The sequence below is a fragment of the Chrysemys picta genome, chromosome 5 (assembly GCF_011386835.1).
Source record: "Chrysemys picta bellii isolate R12L10 chromosome 5, ASM1138683v2, whole genome shotgun sequence".
Taxonomy (NCBI): domain Eukaryota; kingdom Metazoa; phylum Chordata; order Testudines; family Emydidae; genus Chrysemys; species Chrysemys picta.
This window is the reverse complement of record NC_088795.1, coordinates 90,208,103-90,226,460: the sequence shown is the minus strand read 5'-3', so window position 1 is coordinate 90,226,460 and position 18,358 is coordinate 90,208,103. Positions and strand designations below refer to the sequence as shown.

General features: G+C 39.6%; 2 protein-coding genes across 13 annotated transcripts in view; one reads left to right on the top strand and one right to left on the bottom strand.

Moving 5' to 3' along the window:
- Positions 1-18,358, bottom strand: part of PPAT (phosphoribosyl pyrophosphate amidotransferase) — a 61,352-nt gene that overhangs the window by 18,744 nt on the left and 24,250 nt on the right. The window contains exon 1 of one of the 2 annotated variants that reach the window (XM_042841919.2): positions 4,042-4,300. The exons of the other annotated variant lie outside the window; for it this stretch is intronic. The gene's annotated coding sequence lies outside the window, so the exon portion shown is untranslated. Of the gene's footprint in view, positions 1-4,041; positions 4,301-18,358 lie in introns of those variants that run through there. 2 annotated transcript variants of the gene reach the window in all.
- PAICS (phosphoribosylaminoimidazole carboxylase and phosphoribosylaminoimidazolesuccinocarboxamide synthase) overlaps positions 2,891-18,358 on the top strand; it is a 60,809-nt gene continuing 45,341 nt past the window's right edge. For 2 of the 11 annotated variants that reach the window (XM_065596867.1, XM_065596863.1), the window contains exons 1-6: positions 2,955-3,357; positions 9,206-9,292; positions 14,030-14,509; positions 15,931-16,020; positions 16,221-16,316; positions 17,106-17,139. In XM_065596867.1, coding sequence (XP_065452939.1) covers positions 2,970-3,357; positions 9,206-9,292; positions 14,030-14,509; positions 15,931-16,020; positions 16,221-16,316; positions 17,106-17,139 — 1,175 coding nt within the window. In that variant the 5' untranslated portion in view covers positions 2,955-2,969. Of the gene's footprint in view, positions 3,358-7,085; positions 7,189-7,990; positions 8,074-9,205; positions 9,293-14,029; positions 14,510-15,930; positions 16,021-16,220; positions 16,317-17,105; positions 17,140-18,358 lie in introns of those variants that run through there. The other 9 variants (XM_042841916.2, XM_024101674.3, XM_065596868.1 and 6 more) reach the window with 7 other exon arrangements.

Here is an 18,358-nt window from a genome sequence, read left to right as displayed (position 1 = left end):
TATAAAGAGATGCAGGCTGCAGCACCTCAGCTCCTCTACCTTCATCTAAAGTTTGCTTGGACAAGATTGAGTGTTACATACTAGGACCATAATTAAGGCTCAGTGTCGGTCATGGAGGTCACTGCAATCACGAATTCCGTGACTTTCCACAACCTCCGTGACCTCTGCAGCAGCCACTGTGGCTGACCCCAGGGCCACCCAAGCGGCTGGCCCCGGTGCCAGCTACTCAGGCAGCCCAAGGGCCAGTCACACCAGCCGCTGCTGGAGTGGCCCTGCAGCCAGCTGCACCGGCCACTGCCGGAGCTGCCCCAGGGCTAGCTGCACTGGCTGCTGCTAAGGTGGCCGGTGCAGGCAGCTGGTCCCGGGGGAGGGGCTCCCAGAGCAGCAGCCCCCCAGCTAAGATTTAGTTGAGGGTATTCACAGTACAAGTCATGGACAGGTCACAGGCTGTGAATTTTTGTTTATTGCCTGTGACCTGTCCATGACTTTTATTAAAAATACCTATGACTAAATTGTAGCCTTAACCATAATCGATGCATATGTGGTCTTTGGGCTACTGGTAAATTCCCAATGAATCCTTTAATTGCTCAAAGATCGAATACCCCAAAATAAAAATGTCTGTAGAATGCACCTACAAACTGTAGCCAAGAAAAACAAACAAACTGTAACGTATATACTAAATGAAGTAGCTTAATGCAGATGAAAGGGAAAATCTGTTAGATTACTTAAATATAAAACTGCTACATGTCTTGTATAATAGGATGGGAGTCTGCTCGAACATTAAACTACTACAACTCAATTGGCATCATTGGAATCATTCTCGAGGTTATACTACTGTAACAGCTTGTCTACTTGAAAAGTTAATTCTGATGAAGGCAGGGCATGCATTTAAAGTGCAGTAACTATTCATGAATAATTCCATATATAGAAAAGACCTTATAAAAAACAGGAGAATCAGGTGCAAATGTTCAGTGTGCTTGATTCCAACAATAACTGTAATTTTCTACCATTGATTATGTCCAAGTCTCAAAGTTATAAGTCATTAATACCACCTGTGTGTAAAGTGAAGTGCTAAAGGGCATTCAACTTTAAAAATAAATAAACAAACAAACTAGGGCTATCAATTAATTGCAGTTAATGCATGCAATTAATGCAAAACAAATTAATTAGATTAAAAAACAAACAGTCATGAATAATTGCAGTTTTAATCGCACTGTTAAACAATAACAGAATGCCAATTTAAATTTCTTATAAGTATTTTTGGATTTTTTATACATTTTCAAATATATTGATTTCAATTAAAACACAGAATACAAAGTGTACAGTGCTCACTTTATATTATTTTTGGTTACAAATATCTGAACTGTAATAAAGATAAAAGAAACAGCATTTTTCAATTCACCTCATATAAGTCCACTCAGTCCTATTTCTTGTTCCGCCAAATCGGTAAGAAAACAAGTTCATGCTTTGACTTGTAGACTCTAAAGTTTCACATTGTTTGGTTTTTAAGTATAGTTATGTTAAAAAATTGACAACTGTAAGTTGCACTTTTACGATAAAGAGATTTCAATACATCTCATACAAGTACTGTAGTGCAAAGTACTATTTCTTTAATCTTTTTTACAGTACAAATATTTGAAATAATCTAAAACTGAGCATTACATTTTGTATTGTTTGTTTTAACCTCATGATTTATTGTGATTTTTTAAAAATCGTTGACATCCCTAAAAAGACCACTTTTGTCCAAAAAATTCTCTTTGCTATTGTTTCTTGGAATACCAAAATTTATTATAACAAAAGTTACAGAAAAATTTCTTTCCCACCTTCACCAGTTTACTTTGCTTAGAAAAATGCATCTGTAGACACAAAAATTGGCAGGAAAACTTAAAGGTGGGTGTAGTACATTCATCGACTTTAAACAGAGTTTTTAAAATTTAGGCCATTTCTAGGTTGATCATGGCCATCCAAATATCATAGCAAAATCAAATAAAGACAGATCGTTGCAGTTAATCTTCGGTGTAATGCCTCTGATTTTCACAGATTCAAACTCTGAATCCAACCCTCATCACCTCCCCCCCCCCAAAAAAAACACCCCTCCTTGCCCCCAGTAGCAACCCCTGCCTCCCCAACACACACAAATCCTAATAGGTAATGAACCCTCTGAAATAGGAAGTGCAGAGCTTGGCAGGAGCTCTGTACCCCCATCAACATAGCTTCCGCTTCTCGCCGAAGTGGAGTAATTATGCCAATGGGAGAGCACTCTTCTGTCAGCATAGTGCATCCTCACAAGACGCAATACAGCTGCGCTGATATAGTGCAGACCTGCCCTTAGTTTTCAACTTTTTTGTTTAAATCAGTTGTACTCATGAGCAATCTTAGAATAAAATAGGAGTTTTATAAAATACAGACACACAATTTAAAAACGTGGATGATTCCAATGTGTATTTTTAATGCTAATACAATATCAAATACAATCATAATTTGTAACTTAATGAGAACTCTTACCAACATCTTTTAGGTTCCAAAATGTAAAACTGGCTGCAAAAAAAACCCCTGCTACAATGTATAATTAATTAATTCCTAACAAACTACAACACAAGAGATAATCTTAAAAAAAAAAATAACTCATTTACTTTCTTTCTTAAAACATTCATTAAAAATAGTAATCATACTTAAAACATATGAATAAGAAGGGTTAAAGCAAGTAGACACCCTGAGTTTATTTTTTTATCTTGTGGAATACTAGGTACTAGATTACACTTCATTTGTGGCTGAGCTGTTTTATTGGTCTGCTTCTAATATAGAGCCTGCTTATTTGGCAGTTTCTCAAGTTACTCCCCTCAGGCAGCTTGAGCCAGTAAAACTAGATCCTTTCATCTCTGTGGAGCTTACTGACAACCAGCCGTCTGGTTTCCTAGGAAACAAAACCTTGGCTAGAAATAGTGAATCATTTCCAGGTCACTTTCAACATGGAGAGTGGAGCAGGAAAGCATTGGACTGAAGAGGAGGTTAAAGCCTTGCTAAGCGTCTGGTCAGAAAAAAACATAAGAAAACAACTTCATGGAACACTAAGGAATAAAGGAATATTTATCTACATTGCTAAAAGACTACAGGAGTTAGGAGTTTGCAGAGACTGGAAACAGTGCCGTGCAAAGTATAAAAATCTGAAGTATGAATTCAGAACAGTTAAATATGCCCACAACTCTGGAGATGCCACTAAAACCATGAAGTTTTTTCATGATCTGGATGCTATACTGCAATATGAACCAGTCACACAATTAACAGAGGACGAAAACGGCAGGTGCTCTGCAACTGAGAGACAGCTGAACATAAGCACTACCACAGAGAACACTGAAGGTAAAAATTAATTTCTTTTCTATTTCTTGTCTTTGCACAAAAAAACAATAAATCTGTTAAGATTAAAAACCACATTATATGGCCCTAGTAACAGACTTAGAACAGCAACTGACTTGATACATCCCTTGCAGATGGAGAAAAATAAAGGTTAGCACCACCAGTGTTGAAGTCTGTAAATACAGCATAACCCTAACAAATTACAGTAACTGCTGGAAAGGTCCAGTCCCACAGAGGCTCTGTACCTTGTGCAACTGGGTCCTACTATTCATCTAAAAAAATTTCTTTGGAATATATTTGTAATACTTTGCAACAGGTTTTTAGAGCTTTAGTTCAGAAAGAAAATTAATTATTCTAGAATATACTATATTACAAATTTCCCAATTATAATTTTTTTGTTTTTTTTAAATGAATAATTATTGTCAGGTCTGAAGTCAAAGATGTTTAATTCTAGAATATTTTTATTACTATTTTAAAGAAGAATATTTAAATGGAATATTAATTGTGAAGTATGTTAATACAATGAAATGGAAATGCATGGCTTACAAAATTATATTACATTATTAGTGTATTTATTAGTCATGCAACATTTGTTATGTTTAAAGTGATATAAACAGAGACCATCCTGAAGCAAGACAGAAATAATTAAAAAGACATTTTTAAATATGAAGAAATGGTGGTATTTACCAAACCAGTTGCACATCAGGTTCTGTTAAAGCCCCTCAGCGTGCATGTGAGCCTCATTAGCATTACACTGGGATTTACTATGTCACAGGGAGAGGTGGAAGAGACAAGACAATTAGAGATAGGCTGAGGAGACACTGTTTTGATCACAATTAGAATTAGGTGAGGGTTCAGGTTTGAGGCTAGATCAGGGCTGCAGTTGGTGATCTCACAGTACCAGAAGCCCCTGCGATGCTGTTACAAGATTTCAATCACATCCCAACTGGCAACAAGAAAAAGCCCCCCCGGTATTCATTATTATCTACAGCAGTACCAGAATCATGGGGGTGGGGGAGGGAGAGAACAGATCAGAGATTCAAATCAGAACCCAATTTGCTCCCACAATGTGAAGAGGTTTGGATTAAGTTACAATTATGAATCATTTTTACAAAACAAAATCGATTAAGTACAGGGGAGATTTTCAAAGGCACAAAGGGGAGTTGGATGCCTAACTCTCCTTTGTACAACTCCCTCTACAATGCAAGTGGACAGCTCTTACCGTTGGGAAAGTGTGATTTTTCCATGTTTTAAGAAAAGAATCAAATTATTAGTTTTTAATCGTAAAGAAATTTTAAAAATTAATATAAATGTAGTTCTATAACACGTCAGCCATTTGAAGCTATTTAGTTAAAATAATTATTAACATGTATTGTGCATTGTACATTACTGCTACCTTCCATTTTTAGACTGTATTTTAAATAATGCACAGAAGTTCAGGGGGCAGCTCTTGAGCTGGTATAAATTGCTATAGCTCTTTTGACTTCAGTGGAGCTATGACCATTTACACCAGCTGAGGATTCACCCCTGAACTCTAGATTATCCTGCATGTTTTAAATTGGTTTGCCCAAATGGTTCATTTTAACTTTGCTTCCTTTGAACCTTAAATCACTATGGGGCATTTTCAATTAATGTTTCACATCTCTTATCCTGAATATCTTTAAGATAACTTCAGAAAGGACCCAACAATTAGCCAGCCTTTCTGATGAACCCCAATCCAGGGTATTAATTAAAAAAATTGTATCCTTGGTGGAATGTACTGCATTTTGGGGCATGTGAAAAATCTGATTTCAAAAGTATGATGTAATAGTGGTACATTCAAATGCCTATAAAGAAAAGGAAATAAGGGAAGCGTTTGTGCTTTTAGTTTTAATTCTTCTTTATAAAACACAAAAATTAAATAGTCAATGGCAATAATGTAATATGAATAGTTCAGAGTTGAAATGCAAAACTTCACACAACCATAACACAGCCAAAACACACACATTAAAACATAAACGTAACCATCACACACCTCCTTTGGAATCAGAAGTACATAATCAGGCAGCAGCAGATACACACAAAAAGCAAATACAGTACAGTTCTGTGTTAACATAAACTACTAATAAAAATAAAGGGAAAGTTTAAAAAAAAGATTTGACAAGGCAAGAAAACTGTTTCTGTGCTTGTTTTGTTTAAATGAAGATGGTTAAAAGCAGCATTTTTCTTCTGCATATAAATTTTCAAAGCTGTATTAAGTCAATGTTCAGTTGTAAACTTTGGAAAGAACAACCATAACATTTTTTTCAGAGTTACAAACCACCTCCAATCCAGAGTTGTTCATAAATTGGAGGTTCTACTGTACCTAACAGGATGTTACAAGGAGGCGGGGGGGGGGGGGGGGGGGGGAAACTCTCCTTAACCTCCAAGGATAAGACAAGAAGCAATGGGCTTAAAATTGCAGCAAGGGAAGTTTAGGTTGGACATTAGGAAATCCTCCTACCTGTCAGGGTAGTTAAGCACTGGTACAAATTAGGGTTGGAAGAGACCACAGGAGGTCATCTAGTCCAACCCCCTGCTCAAAGCAGCACCAACACCAACGAAATCATCCCAACCAGGGCTTTGTCAAGCCTAACCTTAAAAACCTCTAAGGGTGGAGATTCCACCACCTCCCTAGGTAACCCATTCCAGCACTTCACCACCCTCCTATTGAAATAGTGTTTCCTAATATCCAACCAAAACCTCCCCCACTGCAATTTGAGACCATTGCTCCTTGTTCTGTCATCTGCCACCACTGAGAACAGCCGAGCTCTATCCTTTTTGGAACCCCCCTCAGGTAGTTGAAGGCTGTTATCAAAACCCCACCTCACTCTTTTCTTCTCTTCTGCAGACTAAACAAGCCCAGTTCCCTCAGCCTCTCCTTGTAAGTCATGTGCTCCAGCCCCCGATCATTTTCGTTGTCCTCCGCTGGACTCTCTCCAATTTGTCCACATCCTTTCTGTAGTGGGGGGCCCAAAACTGGATGCAATACTCCAGATATGGCCTCACCAGTGCCAAATAGAGGGGAATAATCACTTCCCTCGATTTGCTGGCATTGCTCCTACTAATGCAGCCCAATATGCCGTTAGCCTTCTTGGCAACAAGGGCACACTGCTGACTCATATCCAACTTCTCATCCACTCTAATCCCCAGGTCCTTTTCTGCAGAACTGCTGCTTAGCCAGTCAGTCCCCAGTCTGTAGCAGAGCACAGGATTCTTCCATCCTAAATGCAGGACTCTGCACTTTTCCCTGTTGAACCTCAGATTTCTTTTGGCCCAATCCTCCAATTTGTCTAGGTCACTCTAGACCCTATCCCTACCCTCCAGCATATCTACCTCTCCACCCATTTTAGTGTCATCTGTGACCTTGCTGAGGATGCAATCCATCCCATCATCCAGATTATTAATAAAGATGTTAAACAAAACCAGCCCCAGGACCAAGCCCTGGGGCACACTGCTTGATACTGGCTGCCAACTAGACATCAAGCCATTAATCACTACCCGTTGAGCCCTACAATCTAACCAGCTTTGTATCCACTTTATAATCCATGCATCCAATTCATACTTTTTTAAAATTTGCTGGCAAGAATACTGTGGGAGACCGTATCAAAAGTTTTGCTAAAGTCAAGATATATCACATCCACTGCTTTCCCCATATCCACAGAGCCAGTTATCTCATCATAGAAGGCAATCAGGTTGGTCAGGCATGACTTGCCCTTGGTGAATCCATGTTGAATGTTCCTGATCACCTTCCTCTCCAAGTGCTTCAAAATGATTTCCTTGAGGACCGGTTCCATGATTTTTCCAGGGACGGAGGTGAGGCTGTAGTTCCCTGGGTTCTCTTTCTTCATTTTTTTTTTTTTTTTTTTTTTTTTTTTTTAAAAGATGACCTATTGAGGTCCCTTCCAGTCCTACACTTCTATGATTTTATGTTTAGAAGGGTCTTTGGGGCAGACTTGAAAGTAACACTCTTGCAGGGAAAAAACAAACAAACAACAAAAACAAAAACAAAAACAGAACACTCTGCATCCATAGGAAGCCCCTGTTCTCCCACCCAGTGTTCCCCAATGCTCTGAATGGGAAGGAGAGGAGAAGAAATGCAAAAAACAGTTAATACATCCTGTAGCTATTTTAATTTGAGTATCTTCCACAAGATCAGAGAGGGATGAAATCTCTCCACAACGGCCAGCCCTCATTTTGTGCTGGACTTCACCCCTTTGGGCCACGCAGAGTCTAAACACCTTTAAAAATCTGGGCCTAGCTGCCTAAGTCTCATTGCAAGTCATGGGACTTAGGGGTCAATCTTCAGAGTCTAAATCCCATTTTTAATTTTTTCTAATATCAGGTTAATATCAGATATTCCAACAGCATTGTGTAAATACATGTATGTATATAGACTAGACATGCAGTGCAACAATACACTACCTGTCCCACAGATATCCGTAACTCAAATTGTTCAGCAGTAACAAAAAATGTATTGTAAATGTTATTCAATACTAAATAAAACATACCATGTTTACAGGATGTTTAGAAATGCTGAAATGGATGATTTCCATTCCAACTAGGTAGGTCACACAAATCCATCTACTCTCCCTGGCTAATCAAAATTATTCTTCAGATTCAGAACTTCACTTAAGCATGCCTGCCTTATACACCTGTCTGGTGTTTGCTCAGAACTCATGGAGGGACACCATACCAAAGGTTAGCGTTCAATCAAGTAAATGTCTGTTCTGGTCCAACCTTATTAATTCAGTTTTTCCCTTATCACACTTAAAAGCTATTCTTGCAATAATTCTAGCTGTTTTATTGTTGTATAAACTTGCTTTGGATAATATGGATCCATCTGGAAATTGTGCATATTTGGGTTTTTGCTTCTGTTTTTTAATTTGAAATGACAGGCTAGTACAAGGGTGGGCAAACTACAGCCCGGGGGGGGGGGGGGGGGCCGCATCCAGCCCTCCAGATGTTTTAATCCGGCCCAGGGCTTGTCCCGCTCCGGTGCTCCCGCTGGGGAGCGAAGTCCAGGGCTTGTGCCCCCCCCCCCCTCCGTCCCCCACGCATAGGGGCAGCCAGCGGGCTCAGCACGCTGCCCCCTCTGCAGCTTCCATTGGCCGGGAACCACATCCAATGGGAGCTACAGGGGTGACACCTGGGGACTGGGCAGCGCGCAGAGCTGCCTGGCCACGCGTCTGCATAGGAACCGGAGGGGGAACATGCTGCTGCTTCTGGGAGCTGCTTGAGGTAAGCGCCGCCTGGGGCCTGCACACCAGACCGTTTCCCATGCCCCAACCCCCTGCCCTAGCCCTGATCCCCCTCCCGCCCTCCGAACCCCTCAGTCCCAGCCCAGAGCACCCTCCTGCACCCCCAACACCAGCCCAGGGCCCGCACCCCCAGCCAGAGACCTCACCTCCTCCTGCACCCCAACCCCCAAATTTCATGAGCATTCATGGCCTGCCATACAATTTCCATACCCAGATGTGGCCCTCGGGCCACAAAGTTTGCCCACCCCTGGGGTAGAAGTATGTATATTCTGAAAAATAGGCTAGCCCACCCAAACAGAAGCAAAAAGGCACATATGAGCCAAAAGAGGTAAATCATCTCTCTTCTTTACATGTATTTTAAAATTTGTTTCTAATGCAGTAAAATGAATATATTAAAAAATTCACTAACACATCTATCCCATTATGATTAGTTACTTCCTGCCTACATTTCTATGCTTGTACGCGAATGAATTGGTCACTGTGAATTGACTGCAGTTTACACATTGTAATTTTGTCTAGATAGATTTATTCCATATCTGTTTATAAGAAAATTCTTTCCCTACCCCCTTCAGGTGAAATATCAGTTGCATTAGAAGAGGATGAGGATGTCCCAGAGGATCCATTACTTTTTATTTCACATGTCAGACCAATTGAACTAGGTACAGTATGATGGTGCGGGGAGAAAAGCAAAACACTGCTATTAGATGTATTTCTCATTGCATCTTAGAAAAACTAAAAGGAGTAAAATAATTGTGTCTTGCTAGGAACCGCTTCCATTAGCGTTAGTACATCAGCAGTCAGTTTCTGATTAATGTAACTTTACATCAGACACAGTATTGCTCTCTTTACACCTTCTAGTTTTAAATTTCAGCAGCCTCATGAACAACTGAATGTTAACCACTATAGGTGGCAGATGACCACTGCATGACCAATTTGTTGACTGCATGATCAGCTTTCACCCTCAAAAACCATTCCCTGCAACAGCTAATCAGATTAACTAAGAGTATTTTATTACATATTAATTGAAGACTGTCATATGATAGCATGTGAGGCATGTGTCATCTGTGGAATTTCCGCCGTCATGCAATTTCTGCACAAATTGGCAAATCTCTGAGTAAATGGACTGAGCGCAGAGGAGATCTGCAGGGATTTAACAAAATAGAATAGAATCCGGTGACGTAGGCTGTAGACTACCAGATGAATAACTCAAGACCCCAATAGCATCCACAGCAGCTGGATTCCAATTTCATGCAGGGGGTTGGCAAGCAAAGCCACAGGCCCACCGATGACCCAACAACTCATCTGGGAATGTTTAGCTGCAACAATGCCTTTACTAAGGATATTCATGTTCAACAGAGACACAAGCAATGTAAAACATTTGCTTCCCCAGCAAGAAGTCCTCAGGACCAGTTAGTTGACTGGCAGGACTGAGATCTGAAAACCCAAATATACATTTCCCCCCGCCACACAGACTATGAGCTTTTGACTGGAATGTGAGGCATGTCTACACTCATTAAGTAGGAAACTTTTTCCAACTGAAAGCTAGATGACTAGAAATTTTATTAAAGAGATGTGAAGGTTTATTACATTAGTTGCATCAAGGGAGTTGTCCTCCAACTGGATCTGGGACTTTAGAGCCCTTTTACATGGCACAAAAGGTGGTGAGAATTTCACTCCTGATTTTTTTTTTATAGAGAGAGAGAGAGAGAGAGAGAGAGAGAGCTTTGCTTACAATTCACACTCAGCTCAATAATTAAGGGGATAGAGGATCTAAATGAATATTATTCTTTAGCACTTCTGTGCCATTCACCCTATTGTACAGATGGGAACTCTGAGTCCTGGAAGAAAATCTAATTCTTTTTTAAAAACCTAGGCCAAGATTCACTCCAGGGGCTGCATTGGCAGAAGCTAGCACACATCTTGCCAGAGGGGAATTGCAATAATACAACACATCTGAGACTTCCCCTTCAGCAGGGGCTGGCAGACAGCAAACACAGCATCAAAAGCAGAGTGGCACAGGCAAGGGAGATGGCTGGGAGATGCACATCACTGTTGCAACCTCTCTCTGCGAGGTTCCCATGAAGCCCTTGCTGGAAACTAAAGAGGACTCCCCAGTAGCATACAGTCATCCTTCTCAGGGCAGAATTCCCTCATGGGCATCGTGACCCTCAGGCAGGGCCAGATTAACCTTTTGTGGGCCTGGTGCCAAACATATTTGTGGAACCCCATGGGGAAAATTGTAAGAGATAGGGTAGGGCGTCAGTCCACGGAGTAAGGCGGGGCCAGGCACAGCTGGGCAGGGCAGGAGTAGAAGGTGGTCCCTGGAGCGAGGCAGGGGCCGGAGACAAGCACAGCATGGTGTGGGTAGGGGAGGAGGCATACAGGAACCCACCCCAGGGCAGCACAGAGCTGGTACCTACCTCACTCTGCCAGGCCCAGGTCCCTGCGAGCTGGTCCTCTCTCCAGCTGAGCTACAGCTCCTCCAGGAAGCAGCAGCTACTCTTCTCACCCTTCTAGTGGGCAGGCTGATTGTGGTTGCTTCTGTAACTGGACTTTTAGTGTCTGGTCAACTGCGAGGTCCACTTTTTGACCGGACTTTCTGGGCGAAAACCAGACTCCTGGCAACAGGAGTGCCGGAACAGGGGGGAGAGGTGTTCATGGCCCCTTAATTGTTTTCCTGCCTTAATGGTGAGCGATTTGGGGGGAAGAGAGAAGGAAGAGAGGAGCAAACGCCAGGCAGGGCCTCCCGGGAAGAGGCTGAGTGGGGGTAGGACCACAAAGGGAAGGGCAGAGCAGAGGGTGGGCCTTGGTCCAGGCACTGGTGCCCCCCACTCACCCACTTCTAGGGAGCTTCCAATGCTCTTGCCTGGCAACCATAGTGGGGCCCTTCTGAGTGTGGGCCTGGCGCAATGACACCATTGTAAACCTAGCATTACCCTCAGGAGGGCATACTGCTACTATTTGCACCTCCATGCAATAGCAGAGTAGGTATAAGCCCTATCTTTTATTGGTGCCCATCATTGCAGAACCTGGGCACCTCCCAAAAGGAAAAACAATGACTTCACTCTTCATTCTCTGGATTTGTTTTTAAATTCCTGCATACAGTAGAGTGGAAGGGTACTATTGTGAGAAAGTTTAGGCAAAGCTTTGAAAACTGTGAGGTATTTAGTCTTTTTCATTTATCAGTGCATAAGGCTTAGGCCCAAATCACAGTGTATGCTTTGTGAATTACTGTACTACCAAAACTATCCCCTTGACAAGATTATTTTTAGAGCTGATTGGGAATTTTTGAATTTTTCCATTAAAAAAATGCTAATTTTTCAAAACCATAACTTCTTGTGAGAAAGGGTCAGTTTTGACAAAAAAAATCTTTTTATTTGAAAAGTTTTGAAAAAGGTTTCAGACTTGTCAAAGCATCCCATTTCAACATTTTTTAAATGAAAAATTCTGGAGTAATGTTCAATCCACCTACCCACTGAGACCCAATCCAGAACAATTTCAAGTCATGCAAATCTTGAAGTTTAGCTCATATGCAGTCTGATTTACCCATAGAAATGTTGGCCAGATGCAAAAGCTAACCAATCCTCACCCCTACCAAACTATGACCTGCTCCTTAGTCGTGAATTGTGGAATGTGAAAAGTTAATGGAGGACCTTCCCCATTCTGCACCTTGGGCCCTTTTCTTCCTTTCTCTCTCTAGCCTCAATGGTTGGCTCTTAGATAGCAAAATGATAGCCACTTAAAAATATCTAAAAATACAAACAGAAAGCAGATCAGCTGCCAAGACAACCCCAATAATTCTGAGCTGCAACCACTTCAAGCTTCTTTGGTGTTCACTGTGATCCAGTGTGATTATTCCTGTAGTGCTCAACTCAACTGCAGAAGAAACAATCCTATGCACCTTTAAGGCAAATATAGAAAGACTAGTTGGTAAGTCACCAGGGAGTAGCCTCCCCACCTGTAGTGTATCAATGGGCCAGCAGTTGCAGAGGTTCCTAGACTCTGACTTGGGACTTAATAATTAAAATAAAAAAGGGGGGAAATGCTATCTATTAGTAAAGCTTCCTTATGAGTAGAATGGCTTATAGAGACTCATGCACAATGACTATTCCCTCTAGACCAAGTTTATCACCAAATAGGTTTATTCATGTAAGTATGCTTCACTGAATCAGACTGTGCTAGCAAAGGTCATTTTTGCCACCATACAGAACTTAATGACTGAAGTATCTAACCACCACAGCATAGTTTGCCATTTGGAAAGGGATGGTTGTGAAGGCAAAAAAAAAAAGTCACATCAGCACACTGATTGCAAAATTTATGCCAATTATTCTGCACTTCCATGCTTGCACTTCTCTGGGAAATCACTAAGAAAACAAAAAAGGAAAATAATGAATTTTCTAAATCTACGAAAACATTTATTAGAAAGACCTAATCCTATTTCATTGTTTTAAATGAGTACAAAATAAAATAGTTTTGTAAACTGATTTGATCAGAAAACTGAAGTCCTAATTGAATTTACTACTACTGTCTAAAATAAAACAATTTAAAAAAATATTTATTAAGAGAACATATTTCAGCACACTAGGAAATTGTGGCATTCTTTCCCCAATTTCCCCAAAAATTTAAAACTAGTGGTTGCTAGCAAAAAGTACAATTTGAAAAATTTCAGGTGAAAAGGAAATAAATTAAACCACTTCTAAAATAAAAATATTTTTACTAATATACACAGTAAGTTCTCTGATTTGGTCAGTCTTTTACATTGTACTGTATTGAGAAAATGCAAAGCTTCAAGTTATAACAATTGACTTCTAGTCCTACCTCTCCCATTGAGTTCTTGTGATTTTAGGCAAATAATGCGTGCCTCGGTTTCCCCCAACAGGGTTGTTTTGCAAAAATTAAGCCTCTGATTCTACTAATCCTTACATACACTTAACTTTGTGCACCTGTGCAAACCCAAAGGAATTACATGTGTGCATAAAGATAAGCAGATGTATAAATGTTAGTGAGAATGGGGCCTAGTTTATTAGTGTTTTTACGGCCCTTTCAGATCATGATGAAAATGTAAAGCACGACACCATAAAGTACTAGTAACAGCAAATATGTCAGCTCTGAAAGTATTTTACTTAAGTTAATTTTTTTGGAGGTGGAGAGCAGCAAAAAAAAAAAAAAAATCCTTCTCTCTAGTTAGTAATATAATTAAACCAAAATGCACTGTCTTTACAAGACAGAAGATACAGTTTTATCATTAACAGCTTTGTTTGATACCTTGATTTTATTTCTATATTTGCTCTAATGTTGTGAAGTAAAAAAAGTGAAGAAAAAAAATGAATAAAATATTTTCCTTCACTCTCATTCTCTCTGCCCTCCTCTACCCTACCCCACCCCACCTCATGCAGGTAACTCATACCTGTGTCTCTCCCCCACCCCACCTGATGTAGGTAACCCAACATCAATATTAGAGACGTCCAAAAATCCACCTTTTATTCCAACGGTAGCAAACGAAGGAGGAAAACACTGGACTGTCAATGAAGTCAGAGCTCTAATACATATATGGTCAGACAAAAACATCCAGCAACAACTTGAAGTGACAGTGAGAAATAAAAGAATATTTGAACAAGTTGCTGCTAGGCTTCAAAAATTTGGAATTGAAAGGGACTGGAAGCAGTGCAGAACAAAGTATAAAAACTTAAAACATGAATACAAAAGCGTAAAAAATGCCCAAGACTCAGGGAATACAAGTAAAAGTATGAAATTTTTTAATGAACTGGATGCCATTCTGGGACACAACACTGGAGAGCAATCAAGCAAATCAGATAATGAAGAAGGTGAAAGGCCTACAGAATGGATAGAAGCTAAAACAGAAAAAGACTCCTTAGGTAAGAACTTTGCTATAAAAACATTATTTACAATTATTAGTTTCCCAGCACTAATGTGACATTTAAAAAAAAAAATACACAGCATTTAAACGTTTAAAAAATAAATGCTGAATAGAAGCATGGCAGTTTGTCTACTTATAAAACATTATCTTACTACATATGGTAACTTTTCACACTAGCTAATTATCTCCTGTTATATAAAGGGATTGAGAAACTAAGATGCATAAAGGCAAGGGAGAAAAGAGTGTTTTCAAAAGGATATTTGAAAAGTGGTAGAGAAGTTAGGAGTTACACAAACACACCCACACACACACACACACCAGGATCACTTGCACCAATGAAAGGATGACTTGAAAGAAGTAACACAGAAGGCAAATATCACATGTGAAGGAAGCAAGCAGGCAAAGAGTGGGGGTATATCTACACTGCAATTAAACACCCATGGCTAACCCGTGCCAACTGACTCAGGCTTGTGGGGCTGTTTAATTACAGTGTAGATATTCAGACTCAGGCTAGGGCCTGGGGAACGTTTACACTGCAGTTAAACAGCCCTGCCGCCCAACCTCAAGTCAGCTGGCATCGGCCATCAATGGGTTTTTAATTGAAGTGTAGACATACCCTGAAAGACTAAGACCGGTCCATGATCTATTTCAGAGGTTCTCAACCGGAGGTACACATACCCCTGGGATTACATAGAGGTATTCCAGGGGGTATATGAACTCATTTAGATATCTGCCTAGTTTTACAACAGGCTACATAAAAGGCAGTACAAACTAAAATTTTCCATACAGATGACAACTTGTTTATACTGATCTATATACCATACATTGAAATGTAAGTGCAATATTTATATTCCAATTGATTATATGGCAAAAATGAGAAAGTAAGCAATTTTTCAGTAGTAGTGTGCTGTGACAATTTTGTATTTTTATGTCTGATTTTGTAAGCAAGTGGTTTTTAATTGAGGTGAAACTCTGGGGTACACAAGGCAAATCAGACTCCTGAAAGGGGTACAGTAGTCTGGAAAGGTTGAGAGCCACTGATCTAGTTAACAATGCCACCCCTCAACTTTTGAACTCACTTCCTCCTTTGGTCCAAAACAGTCTAAATCTGTCGACCTTTAGGACAAATTGCAATACTTGTCTAGTCTTCCAAGCTTTGTAAAAGAGGAAGAATTGTGACGTTTGTGAATAGAATGGTGGTTGGATCGGCGTTTATTTTCTCTTTGGTCATTGTTGGCTAGCAATATTGCGTGAAATTGCTGGATCTGTAATTCACAGAATTTTGTTGTTGTAAGTATTTGTCAAGGCCTGTTTTAGGCCCTTTTTAATTTTGATTTTTAACAAATTAAATAACCTGTAAAAAGGCAAAGTAAAACTTCCATAACTACAGAATTATTGCAAAATATATTATTTACCCAGGAATACCTGGAGACACAGGTGAAGAGGACTCTGTCAGTAATATGTCAGAAGAGCTACAGGTCACACATATAGAGAAAGTTTCTGACACAGGTAAATAAAAGTTCCTATTTTACATAAAATCCTTAATTTAGTAAGCCAATTCATATCTAAAAAACCACTGGAGAGATATTCTGAAACATTAATTGGACAACATAAAGGCCTACAAATCCTTTAAGTAGAAGAGAATGCCAGCACCTTATGTAGTGACATCTATGCTTTTTATTAATTCAGTGTGCATTATACATTTATAGTGCTCCCTGACAAATTCAAAGAAGACAAGTCTGTAAGCAATCTTTTAGAAGAACTAGGTGCCACACATATAAAGGAAGAGGAGGATATTGGTTTAGGTGAGTCGAATGGAATTTACCATTATTTATTTTTGTTTTACATAAACCCTGTCAGTCCAAGATTCAGAATTATTATATGCGATGGTATAACAAAGTATGGTATTTTGCTTAACATTCATGTGAAATTAGAGAAGAGATCAAAATCTCATAAAAAAAAACAACACAACACAAAATACACCATATGTTTCTTACAGTACTCTGTACTCACATATTCTTTGCAAAGATTCAGGACTAAATATTGCCTGGCAGAGGGGAAAGGGAAGCTTAACACCTAACTGGAAATATGTGGGAATGCCTTTTTATTGCCTTGAATATTTCTAGCAAAGGAAACTCCATAACCTCCTTTGACAGCCTTAAGCACAGTATTCAGCCTTTAAAGCTAGGGTGACCAGATGTCCCGATTTTATAGGGACAGTCCTGATTTTGGGGTCTTTTTCTTATATAGGCTCCTATTACCCCCCATGCCCTGTCCCGATTTTTCATACTTGCTGTCTGGTCACCCTATTTAAAGCAGACTATGCTCAAAAAGTTTTAAATGTCAAATTTAAATTGGACAGATGAGGTTTCTGTAACGACTACTTAAGAGAATCTGGCAGCTTCGCATGTACCAAGAGGGAAAGATGAGACAAGTAAGTGATAGAGCATCTGGTTATCACAAGAAGTAATCTCATGTCTACTGGACAGCATTGCTCTTGCCCATCTACCAATGACAGAGAACTCCACTCTATTAATTTAAATTCACTAAAATTCTGCCTGTGTAATAAAAGCACATAATTACATCCTTTACAGATCCCTATGACAAACAGCATGCTCAGATTCTAAGGTAAGGAAAAACAGGCAGTCATGTCATTTCCCATAAAAATCTAATTAGAGAGAGAGAGAAAAATGTAAGAATAGTTCTTGTGGATCAGAGTTAAGGCTATTTGTAAAACATGTAAAGTTGCTGATGTTATGTTATCTGAATGTATGAACCCAAAGGATAAGGGAATTATAGGCAGAGCTGGTAGTCCCACACATAATTAAGATATACTTCTCGTTATGAGACCCTGTTTTCAGTTGCATAAAACTTTGCCAACTTTAACCTTTTGGGCTGAAATTTTCCATGCCAATTAACCATTGTATCATGATGCATACACACACAGCGACTTAATTAAGGTTGCAAAAACAATCTTAATTCTGGCATTTCCTAACTTTTCAGTGCTTGACTTTACAATCTTTTTTTAAAATGTAGCAGTTTGTTTTATGTAACGTATATATAGGTTACCTTAGTCACTGCCATTTTAAAATATATTTTTAAAAACTAATATTCTTGTAATGGTTTGTATAAGGGCTAATCACTGTTAAAACTACGAATTCCTTCTTGCAAAATTTCAATTTTGTAGTTTGGCAGAACTGTGATTGAGTGAGCATTGACATTTCAAAAACTACTGTTTTCAAGTGTAACTCTGCTAAAAAACGCCTCTTGGATGACACTTCGCACAGTTTCTTATTCCAGAAAATAATTCTATCCTGCACTTCCCCAGTTCAAATAAGAAAGAGTTTAATCATTCTAAATACAGAAGATAATACCTCTCAGATTTTTATGATTATTTTGCTAATGAAATGGGGTAGGAAAAAGAAGAATGATTTTGACATCATAAAATTATAGAGGTCTTTTGTTCTGTTTGCAGTAATACCTTTTGATATTTTCAAAATGAACGTTTAGTGAGAAACTGATGGTTGAAGCTCTAGTATGCAGCCTTGTGTAGTCCAGTACTGCATAGATTCCTATGCTAATGAATAAGATTAAGACTTTGTCACGGTTATTTTAAGTAAAAGTCACAGACAGCTCGCGGGCGATAAATAAAAATTCACAGAAGCCCGTGACCTCTCTGTGACTTTTACTAAAAATAATGGGGGGAGGAGGGCTGACAGGGGAGGACTGAAGCCAGAGCCCTGCTGCAATGAGGAGTCCAGCACATGCAGCAGCTGAGAACTCTGCACCCCACGAACTCCAGCCCCACCGCCCCAGGGTGGAAGTGGAATCCGTGACATAAATCTTA